Source organism: Hippoglossus hippoglossus, chromosome 13, assembly GCF_009819705.1.
Source record: "Hippoglossus hippoglossus isolate fHipHip1 chromosome 13, fHipHip1.pri, whole genome shotgun sequence".
Classification (NCBI taxonomy): Eukaryota; Metazoa; Chordata; class Actinopteri; order Pleuronectiformes; family Pleuronectidae; genus Hippoglossus; species Hippoglossus hippoglossus.
This window is the reverse complement of record NC_047163.1, coordinates 18,904,181-18,917,761: the sequence shown is the minus strand read 5'-3', so window position 1 is coordinate 18,917,761 and position 13,581 is coordinate 18,904,181. Positions and strand designations below refer to the sequence as shown.

General features: G+C 41.3%; 1 protein-coding gene across 1 annotated transcript in view; it reads right to left on the bottom strand.

Annotated features, from left to right (window-relative positions):
• Positions 1-6,787: 6,787 nt before the first annotated feature.
• brip1 (BRCA1 interacting protein C-terminal helicase 1) overlaps positions 6,788-13,581 on the bottom strand; it is a 39,813-nt gene continuing 33,019 nt past the window's right edge. The window contains 4 exon segments of the mRNA XM_034605293.1: positions 6,788-7,723; positions 8,976-9,293; positions 9,440-9,522; positions 9,867-9,976. Of these exon segments, the coding sequence (XP_034461184.1) occupies positions 6,942-7,723; positions 8,976-9,293; positions 9,440-9,522; positions 9,867-9,976 (1,293 nt within the window). The 3' untranslated portion in view covers positions 6,788-6,941.

Below are 13,581 nucleotides of genomic sequence, written 5' to 3'. Positions count from 1 at the left end.
TAAACACCTTGTTGGTGTCGAGTGACAGGACACAGGTACCTGGAACCGCCTGGATTATATTTCATACTTGTCTAATAATATGAAAAGCTTTACGATTCTTTATAAATCTGTCTGGGTCCACACTAATCAAAGAGGGGAGCCACTATTCTATCTAATATTTGAATTAAGTAAAATTGAGTGTACTGTAGGATTCACATTCATCAGGTTTTCAGATCCATGTATTTAATACACATATTAATGATGGTGGTAGGAAGCTCTTTATAAAACATTGTTCATCCTTCTATTTTGAAGGATTTGAGTGTTATATAGTACTTTAGTCAAACTAGTAGCCAACCTGTTGGCCTGTTGTCACAGTAGGGTTGAAGAGCAGTCCTCAGGGCCTTTAGTGACGTGAGACTCTGGACGACCAGGAGTGAGCCTGAGTTGTCCATCATTGTTGGCTGACGTGCCGCACACTGGCAGCGGCGGGTCATTGCTGCAGGAATACACTTGACTTTTCTCAGAAACGCTAGATGGTCAAATTCACAAACAGCCCGCCGAAATGCACCTGAACAATCAAGTCATAGTGAAAATTAAAACAGTGCCAAAATGAAGCGTATTTACTGTGAGAGATGTTATAGTGTATTTGTGGTAAATAAAGTGAAACGTGAGAGGGATTTATCAGGAATTACCATGTGCCACAGGAAGTAGTTCCTTTTCACACATAGAACAGTAGAGTCCCAAACAGCACGGCTTCTGCTCTGTGTCTCTCTGCAGGTTGAACAAAACATTAGTCTCAAGTTTTTGTGTTGTCTTATGAATCTGCATGACAGAAAGTGATCTGGTGAACATGACATACGTTATTCCTAGCAATAACACCAGCAGGATGTTATATCATAAATAATGTCTGTCGAGAATCATTTTTGAGGAGTGACCAATTAAATGCCACCCAGCATTCAGGGAGATTTGTGAAAGTTACTGTCCACAAAATGTAAGATGTGTTGTTTGTAAATGTTCGTTAACAGTTCCTTTCTTACTTTTGCATCACCTAGCTATTGGAGCAATAGCTAAGTGCTTTTTTTTATATGTCAATGTTATTCTTAATATATGTAAAGTATGTGGTTTTTGCTTTTAACTGCCAGCTTTTCCTCTATACCCTTTGATTTTCAGTGTTCACACAGGATGTTAAAGAGTCATATCATTACATTTTACATCCTGTATGTGCGTGTGGAAAAAGACTAAATACCACGGGGGAGGTGTACAAGCAGCACACACAGCACTGATCTGTGAGAACATTTACTGTATTTACAGCTTTTGATCACACAAATTATTTCATCATATTTTATCATCCAAAGTTAGCATTTCTACAATTATTGTCTGTCCATGGTTTGTTTTATCTCTATTTTTCATTTCCTAACTGTAAAGCAGCCCTGTGTCCCTTGAAAGGCCCTATATAAATCCAAGTTATTATTATTAGCATTATTACTATACTTTATGCTTTTACATTTTCAGTAAAGCATTGTATTATTAAATATAATTTTAAATATTATGGAACATGTTTCACATGGGTGAGAAGTAATAGAAGCTGACCTGCCTCAGGGGCACTGGTCACGTACCTTTCTTTTTGGTGACGTCTGGTTAAATCTCCTGCGCTCTCGCTTGCAAGATCGCTTTACTTTTACAGCTTGATTGGAAAAAAAGACGGTTTCAATTCTACATAAAAAACTAGCTTCAGGATAGTTTAAAGTAAAATGATGATATTGCATGAGCATGATATTAAAACAAAAATCAGCATTAAACTAAACTTGTACACATCAGCAAAACACAAAACCATTTTACTGGATTATGGTTCAAAATAAAAAAATCTATCATGAGGTTTCTACACACTCTTCATTTCATGATTTACATCTCATCAGTTCACTTTCATTATCAGCTGTAGAAACAGAGTCGATTTGGAGCTCCATCTTACACTTGCCGCAAAGTAGAGTCAAGTGCAATAATCGTATCTGGACTAGTTTCAGACAGGCACTGCTGTCATTTTTTCATCCAGCTGTTTGAACAGCACATGTACAATTGTGCCCATCTGAGCCCACATGGAACTGTTGTGTTCAGGCACATTGTTAGTACATCACCATCCTGAGGCAGTGGAACCTTGATTGTGCTTTTGACTATAACCAACCTGGTCTAAACCCAGTTAACCAGGTTTACAGGATAAGTCCAAATTAACAACCCTCTTACTGGGGTATTAATGACTAATGAAGTTCTGGGTTTACAAGTTGTGATGTGTGTTGGCTTATGTTTTAAGAAGTGGCGAAGGACAGGGAAGTTCATTTTTCGTTGGATTCTAAGTTTATATATTGTACTTTGAGTCAAACAGCATTTGCATTTCCTACCTCACTAGCGTGCTAAATGGTTAGCCTCTGTGGCTTCTAGACACTGGCAGTAACTGTTGCCTTGCAGTGGTTCTCCCATGACTTAACCCAATGACTGTATATAGAGAAGGACATTACAGCTACCCTGAAGTAAAGCAAAAACATCTGGATCACCCACGTGGCTGGCTGGCTGTAGTGTAGTCTATAAACCCTGCCTCCTCCATGTTAGTGGATGGGACATGGCCCCCAACCCTGACTAAAAAAGTCAGAGTACACATCAGATACATTTTCAGATGTTTTTTGTCATTTAAGGAATTTATCACAATGATTTATGATCATGTACTTATACATTTGGTTTAAGTTAGTAATTTGATTATATAAAAACTGGGTGAAAAGTCATGATTGACAGCTGGGAGGTCTTGAGTTTGATCATGGGACTTGACACGGCGGCTCCAATGTCTCATCACTACTGAAACTACTCTGCCCCTAAATTACCAGTATCAGTGAAGATGGTAGCATCCAAGTCAGAGATATTTTGGTTTCATTTGTGTACAGTAGGAGCAAGTGGAGACACATCGTACATCTTATTACCTGAGCCACTTGAGCCCTTAGTCAGGGTTTAGTCAATTTGGTGCAACTCCAGGGTAAACAACACATCACGCCACTGTTTTACTGTTGTTTTGACACAGTGTGGTATCATCCTCTCTCTCTCATTCATCTCCTTACATACACATGCTGTTTCTGGACAATTCACTTGCAGTGACGTTGAGCAAAGCCATTTTGACTCAGTGGTTATATCTCAGACTTTATCGCCTCCCAGTGGTGGTATCGAAAAAGACACAGCAGACATTTTTGTGATGTAGTATTAACTATGGTGTTCACCCTCTCCAGAACTTACCTTTTGGGTTGGTGCACTGACTTCCCGGACCATCCAGTTCAAGACCACTAGGACTACATTCTGCTGCTCCAGCTAGTTGCCAATCCCCCCAGTCTTCTTGTTTTGGACTCACAATGTCAAACTCAACTGCTGTGGAAATGACAGGTGTGCTGGGCACTTTCCTAAAAGCTTTGTGTTCATTTACAACCACAAATGTCCCTGACTCAGTCACTCTGGAGTTTACACTTTGGTTCAGGATGAACTCTGTCTGTTGAGAGGATATCCAGCCGTCATCCTCTGAAAAATGATGCGTGTGATAAGAATTCAGTTGATCTCGGTCTTTGTTTGAGCTGTGCGCTCTTCTGGCTCTGATTCTGGATGGACTGCTCTTCAGATTCAGGGTCAGAACCTTAGCGTGACCTGCGCTGACCTTGTCTTTCCTCTGGCTGCTCCTGGGCTCAGTCTGCTGACAAGTGACTCTCCCTACTCTCTTCACTTCACAGCCTCCACCTGACAATAAAAAATTAGAAGTCACATTTCTAACAAATAAATACAAACAAGAACGTAGTACAAAGTGATTAGAGTAAATGTTGATTCTTAAAACCTGCACTGAGCAGCATCACAGACTGACAGGTGTATACAGCAGTACACCACAGATCCAGGTGCCAGTGAGACTATATAACATGATTTAGTATGGCTGCTTTGAGGCTAGACTAATACACTGCACCACACTAACTGCTTCCAAGGTCGAGAATGAACTTTGAAACTCAGCTTTCAAGCCAACATGGACAGTTCTGTTTAAACAAAATGAGAACATAAAAATCTGTAACTCTGACACCTTTGCTACTCCATGCTGATCGAGATCATGTGAGAAAATAGATGCTAATTCATATATTCGTCTTTCAAAGCTTGAAAAGTAGAATTTTTTTTACATAAATTTGCAACAGAATACGACCTCTACATATCTGAAAAGAAATATTTCTTCTTAATTTCTCCAAAAATTGTGAGATATACAGCAGAGATATTGTTCACGTTATAAATTGACTAGGCTGTGCTTGGTGTTTGATTAAATAACTTAAATAATTTCAGACCACTTTAATGTATTTTCTCCCTGCAATAAAAAACTGAGGATTTGGACTAAGTTCAACCGTGAAGTGACGACTGACTTCTTTCCTCTGTCTGTCTGCTTAAGTTTCTGCACTTTTACTTATTAGTCAATCAATCGATCAAAATTGTATTTGTATAGCCCATATTCACAAATCATAATGTCTCAAAGGGCTTTTGAGACATTATGCTAAAACTAACTTTTTTAGTTACTCCCTTGTATGAAAACATTAGCATTGTAAACTTTTTGTTCTGTTTCACAGAGTCTTGACTATTTCCAAAAGCCAGATTTTATTTTTGGCCAACAATCTGTAGGATTTCATTAGCTTTGATGGATGCCTTTTTTCTGGTGAATTTTCACTTCGGGATTTTTTTTTTTTTTGTTAAAATGTTTTCTTAGTGTAGCTTTAACGATTTGTGGCTGGAGAAAAGGCTGAATTAGTCCAATGGGGAAAAATGCAGCCATTAAGAGCCATCACTGGGTCTTTCAGTAGCGTGGCCTCCCTATTAAGTGCTTTTACACATTCGCTGGCCTCTCCACGCTCCGTTTTGATGATGTTAACGAGTACTCATGCACGATTGCATGTTTAAGGGTCATGGGGAGGCAGTTGATGAGCAAAGAAAGGCTTTAAAGGAACACTTGTCTACTCTGCTCGTCTACGCAAATCACACACTGGTGAAGTTTGCGTTGTAATGAGACAAATCACATCAGTGTAATCATGTTTAAACTAATTTCTCTGCCTCCCTTCAACTTGGGCTATTTGATGAGTCTGCATTTACCATTGGTTTGATTAAATCCCCTCAGCTCCTCATACACAAACAATCAAATATGCCCATAAGCTGCTGATCACACATGCGCTGCACTACCGTCAGTGAATTATGCTGTGAAATAACATTTAAATGTACAAGAACAAATGTACAAACCTTTCTGACAATGAGTGGTGTATATGTCACTGGGATAATTTTTTGTATTTAAGTAACATTTTTGACGATGACATCATTTAACGTATTAAAATATCCCTGTCAAATCCGTGCTCGTAGGACTTACTGTGGAGATAAACACATAGTTACGAGGTCTTTAGATAACCTTGCTAAAAATATTCTAGACTAACAAAACAATCTTGCAATAAATCCTACCTTCATTAAGGTTAATACATAATATATATGTAGAAACTCTTTTAAAGGGTGGTTGAATCAAATAATGGCATCTTTGGAGGCGGCTGTTTCAGTAAAAACTGAACTATGTAAACTTTCTTAAAGTCAGAGTCTGTTTGTTGTTGTCCCTCCAGCATATTGAGTGTCCAAACTGTGAGTCTCTCTCTCTCTCTCTATCTCCCTGTTCTCTCTCTTCCCTCAGACTCTGTACTGGACCACTGTCCCTTTCCTGGCGGTTAGTGCCTCATTCTAGATGTTGTGAATCTGGACCTTTGTCCTCCAGCCATCCCAACCTCCTCCTTGTCCGTCTCTATCCCCCCTCTTTATGTTCATGTTGCCCTTGTCTCTCTTTCGCACTGTGTCCTTGTTTCCTTTATAGAGTTGTGAATGAGTTTTGTGCTGGTTAGTCTGTCCTCCACCCAGCTCTTCATGTCGGTTGGGAAAAGATTATGCTACCAAATTTATAATGATGTCAAACTTATCCTGTAGAGACAGTATATCCTATGCACCTGCACATGCATAGAAGCCTCTATTGGTTCTTCTGACACCCCCCCAACCTTGATTACTATCAGTTATAATAATATGTCTAAATTCTTTATATTCTGTATTTATTTTGAAAGAAATGTGATTGAAAATTTCTAGCTGTGCAGAAAAACTTGATCAGGTTTAAAAGTAATTAAGCTCATTTACTTGTGCTGTACTCAAATATGTATGTTTTTTACTTGGGTAATTCCATTTTAAGTAACTTGAATACATTTCAAAAAAGAGAAAAAGAAAAGAAAAAGGGAAATAAACACTGAAAGCTTATATTTAATTTTATTGTATCTGAACAGAATTAACATGAATTATTAAACTGATGGACCCCACACACTAATCCCACTTGAATTTACGGCACATAACTACACAATTGGAACTGAAACTGAACAAATAAAGGTCCGTGTTTTAGGTTCAATCAGGCATGTCAAATGCATCCATGGAACATGCCTCAACATCATTAAAACAGACCTAAATGATGGCGTGCTTTTTGCAGATGATGTACATGGTTTTGTATTTTAATGATTTGTTAAAATTCATATTCAATCAGTGCTGCAGCTTAAGTAATGGTGGTTAGTTGAGAACAGGCCTTAATGGCCTCAGTATGATGCTCTGTCACACTGAATAAGAAGCTGCATCCAGATGGGAGCTGGCTTGGCTGAAGCCTCATAATGTTCTCTACACACAGTAATAGTGAGAGGGCTAGTTGCCTCAGGCAGGTACAACATACTTGGTTATTTCTCAAAGATGAACAGTGAAACAGTGATTTAGGAAACGCAGCAGCATGAATTGAATAATGCAGTTTACATTGCACAGCGATCAGTTTTTAATACATATATCTAGTGAGGAAACATTTTCCAGCATACTGTGCACTCCACACAGTATTTGCACTTGAATCCCATGTTATATATTCTGCTTAGTTAACAGAATTCCTTGTGTCCAGATTGTTAGTTACCTGTTGGAGTGGCAGGGAGTTTGTGTCTGGACCTGGACAGCCTGCGGAGCCTACTGCATACCTGCCTGCTTTGGTTGTCCACCTCCTCCTTCTCTCCCTCCTCACCTTGTTTCTGTCCCCCGGTCTCTTCTGCACGTCCCTGTGTCAGCTCTGTGCTCTCCTTACTGACTGAAATAGCGCCCTGTCCATCAAAAGCAGAGGCTTGCCCTTGCCCCTGGGCCTGCTCAGAGCTAAAAAGTTCTTCTGACAGCAGGGCAGAGCTCTCTGGCCCTGAAACCACCCTGGCAGGCGACTCTGTCCCCGTCTCCTTCTTTGTGTCGACTTCGCCATCTTCACCCTCAAAAAGTTCTGGAGTAAAGAAGATGGTCTCATCCACATCTGATTCATCTTCAGCTGGATGGTCTGCCTCACTTTCACAGCTGGGAGGGACAGCTCCTGATGGCGGGCCGGGAGCCAGACTGAGTGGTTCCGCTTTGATTTCACTGGAAGCGTCTGCAGCCGCTTGTTTAAGACAAGAAGGCACTTCAGTGTTCTTCTGTGGAGAGGAGATCTCGTGGTTCTCCTTGTGTTCAGAATGATTAGGCGCCTCCAGGTGCTGGCTGAGATTACTGGGTGGCTTTTCTTTAAAAATTGCCCTCTTGAAGCAGGTGCTGATGGGGTTGGAGTTGAAAATGTGGTAGAGAGACTGAGCTGTTCTTTTTGGTGCGAGCGGCTCTGCTGGGATACTGTGTGTCGCCTTCAACCATTCTGCAACAAGGGAACAAAATAGAGTTTCTATCATTACACATCCTTGTTTGTAGAGAGCACTTTAATCTTTAAATTGAATATAACCATTTAAAGAAAGCCACCAATGGAGACTGGCATACACACCAACATGGCTGCCAAGGCTATTTTATTAAGAAACATATAAATGTGGGCTTACGCTCAATATAACCCAAACAAAGGTCAAGGGGATTTAATTAAAAGCAACAGTCCAACATCTGCTCATCAGCTCGCTCCAGCGCCACTCAGGCATGCAAAAGACCTTACAGTAATGAGGCAAGCCACTCAACTGATCCCATAGCCCCCACCCCCAACTATGAGGGAGAAGAGGGGGTGTCTGTGCCTGTCCCTTTACCACCCTCATCCACCACACCGAATTCAACTGAGCAAACAGCTCAACCCTGTCATGACCCCCACAGACAATGGCCGCTCACCAAGACAATGTGCAAACACGCCATCTCAACATATTTTCCGTGTGGTGATGTCATGCTCATATATCCTTGGGCTCAATAACAACAACGGTGTCTTTTAGAAACGGCACTGATTCAAATGTCATAAAGAAAGAAAAAATAATTGGATTAGGTCCCAAACAGTGGCAGCTGTGTGGTGCTAGTGGCTTAAATCTTTTATGCATTTATTTATCAAGGGTTTATGTCGCTATAGAGGAACAAGGTGTCGTTACCACAAACCTGTCAGCGGTTTAAAATGAGAAAAACAGGCTAAAATCGATATTACAAAGTATTTTTTCTTTCTTTTCTTAGGAACGTCCCTGAGTTAAAAATGATAAGATATATTTTGAGACATATAAACAGTCACATCATCAGTGACTTCCATGATAGTGTGTCACAACATCATCAGGACATTCAAACGGTGCCAGTTGGTGTGTGGCATTGTTCCAAAAATAGGGGTAATTATCCAATTTTAAAACTCACGAAGTACCATTCTGTGAGGTCATCTCATCACCACATTCACTGATGATGTCACATGATCCCATCATAAAAGTGACACCGTGAGAATCTTCACACCAGGAGCAGTTTAAAATGAGGGTGTGGCAACCCCAAGGTCCTTGTTAAGCCACCTGCCAGGTTTGAATTTGATCAGGTGAGCGTTTGTCAAGAAAACCAAAAGACAGACAGAAAGGAAAGATTTCTGGAATTGTCAGTAAGATATTTTTTATACTTGAGATCTTATTATTGCAGCACCAAAGCTCTATTTTCAACATTTCCATGTTTCTTACCTGCTTTTTCATTTTGTTCAGTTTTCGGCTGTGCGCAGGAAAACGGATGGAAGGTGGAGGGGCTTGTGTCCTGCTGTGATTCAGGCAGTTTGACACATGAGTGAGGTGTCCGAGGTAGTGCGGCCCTCAGCGGTTCCTGTCCCTTTACAGGTCCTGGAGAGTAACAGTTTGGAGGTGAGGCCGTAGAGCACACTGCCTGGCTGTCTGCAGAGGCCGCCTCCACTTTCTGCTGCACCTGAGAGAATTCTGCCAGAGACTGCATTGCATTGCTGAAGGTGTCATGATGCTGGACAAGCTGGCGCACCCATTTAGACAGACCTGAAATTACACAGACACACACAACAGAGACAAACATTACCAAAGGTCTTATAATGGATAACTATTGCCATCTAGTGTTCAAGTTGAGACGCTGTGCAGTTATCAAGTGAAGCCACAGTTCACACACTGTGAAACCCACCGCGTACCTGTGATGTATTTATTAGGGTTATTCTTGAAACGGTCATCCACGAGAATCAGGGCGCCCCAGTCATTCTTGTGGCGAATACACCTGTAAAGGGTTAAAGGTTTAGGTACAAAGAGTGAGAGCACAAAAAGAAACTAGACAGCATCTTGTGACAGGAGGACAACAGCTGCCACCCTCATCAAAACACTGATGTGTCAAGTACTCATGGGTCTATGGGTGAAATACACCCACCTCCAGCTTTAAGCCTTCACTTTGACCTCAACTGAACACCTGTACAGACACACAGGTACAGACAGTACTCCTCTGTGGTACTTTCTCCTACAGTAGGGCCACATTATGCACACACAGACCCACAAGGTGAAAATAATACCATCCAGTCTGTCTCAGCTGGTAACGATAACAAGGTAAAGGCTGTACAGAACACTTACCTTCCCAGGGCCTGGTTGAGAGCTCTGTAGGCCTGAATCTCGTACCAGCGATTGCCTGGGAGGAGACCTCTGGACTTGTGCTGGTCATTGTACTTCATCTTCAGTTCAACCTGAAACCACAGACCCATTGTTGAAAGATCATTAATAAATTATGGCACTTTTTAAACCTATTTCTATAAATAATAATAAATGGAATACAAATATTTCACATGTTACCAACGTCTTTGTTTTGTTTATATCTAAGAAATGAACTTTTGTGCACTGAGCGTATCACAGTATTTCTTTTAATTAACCTCTGATTCCCCAATTGTATACTTGTTAGTGTATAAAAGGAAAAAAAGCTCCCAGAGCACAATTGTCCAAATAGCATGTTTTACCTGGCAAACAGTAATAAAACAGAGGAGGTACAGCAGTAAATCCTCACACTGATGCTCTTTGAACCGAGAACGTTTGGCATCTTTGCTTGATAAATGATTGTTATAATACATTTTTAAAGACAGTTGCTAAAGACGTTTCATTTGATTGATGGATTACTAAATCTTGCTGAACCAAACATTTTGGCAATAAGCTGAACAGAAATGTAAAAAAAATGTGCAACATTTTATAAATTACGATTTGCGAGTACCATTTACACAATGATTGCAAATGGTGGTGGCTGCAGTACATTTTTCACAAACAACTATTGCCGCTACTTGCAAATACATTCTCCACACCAACATGGCACCTGCAGGCTTATGCATGGTCGCAGGTTTAGGTTTTGTCTTGATGAAAAAGAAGAAAATGATCTCATGTTGCAAATTGCAGCTTAGATGTTACCAACACCAGTCTGGACTGAATACCAACTTAGTTGCATGTCACCTAGATTCTTACTCCCCGAATTTTGTGGGTTGCTCTTTCCTGTAAAAGCCAAATTCTTAACAACAGTCTTACTGAAGAGAAATTACATTTTCAAAGAGGTTACAAACTTTTAAGTATCTACACTGAATATAAAACACTAAAACTCTGATCTGAAATGAACAACAGCCAAAGCGCTGTGGCATCACCTGGGAGAGAGAGGCTTTCGTGCATGATGAACTAATTCGATTAAAAGCGAATATGAAGGGTCACACCAAATAGGATCTAGGGCACATCTAACCCAAAACAAATACTACTCAGGGCCTGAAGTGGTAAAGTATTACCTGTCCTCACAGTTAGATATGTTCTGAAAGGGGGAACAAAGGGGCTAAAGAGAGGCCATGACAGAGGATAGTGGAAGTAGGAGGGGACAGACAAGGTGGTCTATGTGACATGAAGCATCCCTGCGCAAAAATGCCAGGAAAGCATCCATCCATTTGCATCTGTCACTGCTGATTTTAGCGCTAACCTTTCAGAATTGACAAGTGAAAAGTTCAGCTGCCGTCTGACGGGATGCCATGCAGGGCAGGCTGCTGAACGGGCTCTAACTGCTTTTGACAGGTACCGTGTGTTCGCCCTGAGCCACCAAACACGGGGCCGTGGCAGGTACAGCCTGTTACCTCACGCGCATCACGCAATGCCACTGTGGCCTGTCTGGACTGTGTACCATAAACAAACAAGCCGAGTCACAGGAAAGCCTCAATGTTGCCCCAAAGTTGGACTATGACTAATGACACCTCACCAAGGAATCATGCAAACAACTGAGTAACAACTGAGTAACACCTGCCACCACGAAAACCTGAGCACGGACACTGAAAGAGTTGTGTAATTTGAATAACAAAGCCCTGCCTTGTCGGGAGATGTTAAATCACAAGTTTGATATGCAGAAATACAACAGCAGCGCAGGCTTTCAATGGGAGGCATCTCATATAACCCTGTCACAGTATGTCTTACAAATGTTGCTGGCTTCATGGTGAGATGTTTGCCAATGTATGAGACACCGGAGCAGTTAAGGAATCCACTTCTAAACCCAAAGCTGGAACGGAAAGGCCAGTAGCCTCGAGTCGGCGGTGTCATCTAAATGTAATCACAGTCCATTTCAGCGTTTGAGCCATCACATCTCTGCTCTGTACCATGTCACCATCCAATCTAACATGACAGGTTGCATATGTGAAAAAGCCAATTCTGGCTGCTAGCAAATCTCGCAAATGTGCAAGAAACCACAAGCTAGAAAGGATTAGTTAAAATGTCAAGAGATCACTCGGATGCTTTGGCCCTGTCCTCTACAGCTACCTGTTCATCCCTAAAAACATATATTTGACCAGTAGGCATGATTCGCAGCTGAGCGCATCTGTTTGAGCTACATTTTAAGCAGGCTGTGTGTGTGTGTGTGTGTGTGTGCATCAGTGTCAGTGTGCACGCCCCTGGCAGTCCAGGACATCTTGTGTCTGTCACTGAGATTGCTGAGCGCCTCATCTGCGACATGGGGCTGAGGTGACAGCTGAGTGGCTCGTCTTGAAGACAGTGTTCATGTGTGTGCGTGCTCGTGCATACACACTCATAAGGGCATCAGACTATCACACTCCTTTCCAACATGCACATGGATTAGCTCACAAGAAGGCTACACACTAAATCCTACTTACTTTTTAATAGTTGCCATCTTAACTTAAAATATCAATGAATAATAAAGCCATGCTCCTAAGACTTTAGATATATGTGAAGGCTGAGCCTTACCGCTTCACAGATTCTGAGTGGTAACGAATCCAGCACTTGGCAAACAGAGCCATAGAACTTGCTTTTTTTGGTATTACTTCAGATCTGTTTCTGTCTGATCTCTGAATTGTTTGGGCTTCGACCAGTGGTCCCCAGTGGTCCAATAGTCTGTATATTTTGTTCAGTATACACAGTATTTGAGTTGATTTGACACAACACTAATATTAATACTGGGTAGTTCCTCCCTTTGCTCTCTAACAGCCTCCTTTCTCTATGTTACAACATGTTGGAAACTTCCCTCTGAGATTCTGCTCCATGTTAAACTGACTGCATCACAACTTTTCCGCAGATTATTTAGCTGCACAGTAAAACTGCCAATCTCCTGTTCTACCACATCCCAAAGGTTCTACTGGATTCACATCTGGTGACTCTACAGAGGCCAGTGTGAAAATCCAGGGAGCAGTTTCAGAAATACTCAAAGCAGCTGCTGTACCAACAGTCATGTCACTAGACTAAGATGTGTTTTTCAAAGCTGGCCTGTTGTGTTGACATGGATGATACAAGCAGCCATCACTTACTATAGATCATTCCTTCGGTTGTTGATGATGAAGCCATATGTACAGTGTTGTAAATGTGCCTGGAGCATCCATCATCCCCTCAGCTTGATGATTTCCGTGAACTCTTCAACATTCCTCCAAAAGCGCCTTAACATGCTCACAGGCCTTAGAATTAAAATTATCTTGTGCTCGTTTTTAACAGAGGACAGCAGCATGAGGTTGGCTAATCCCTTCATTAAACCAAGAGACATGCCTTATCAGTTGTAAGTGTCTTTTTATTGCTTGTTAAAGCCACTTATCGTTGACTCACTCACGCATGGCAAGACTGTTCACTGTAAAACATGCCATTGGAAAAACTCAACATAAATGTAATACCACCTTTGGCAGGGCTTTCACTGCAGAGGACTTTTCAAGTTCAAACTTTGATCTTTGTCACAATAACACAACAGGCCAGTAAAGTTCAATGCTATGTGCTTAAGCTGTGGAATTTAAGAGTTATGTCTGTCTGGGAATGCAGGCAACGCAAGTATCTAAGCGTGCAGGAGACGTTT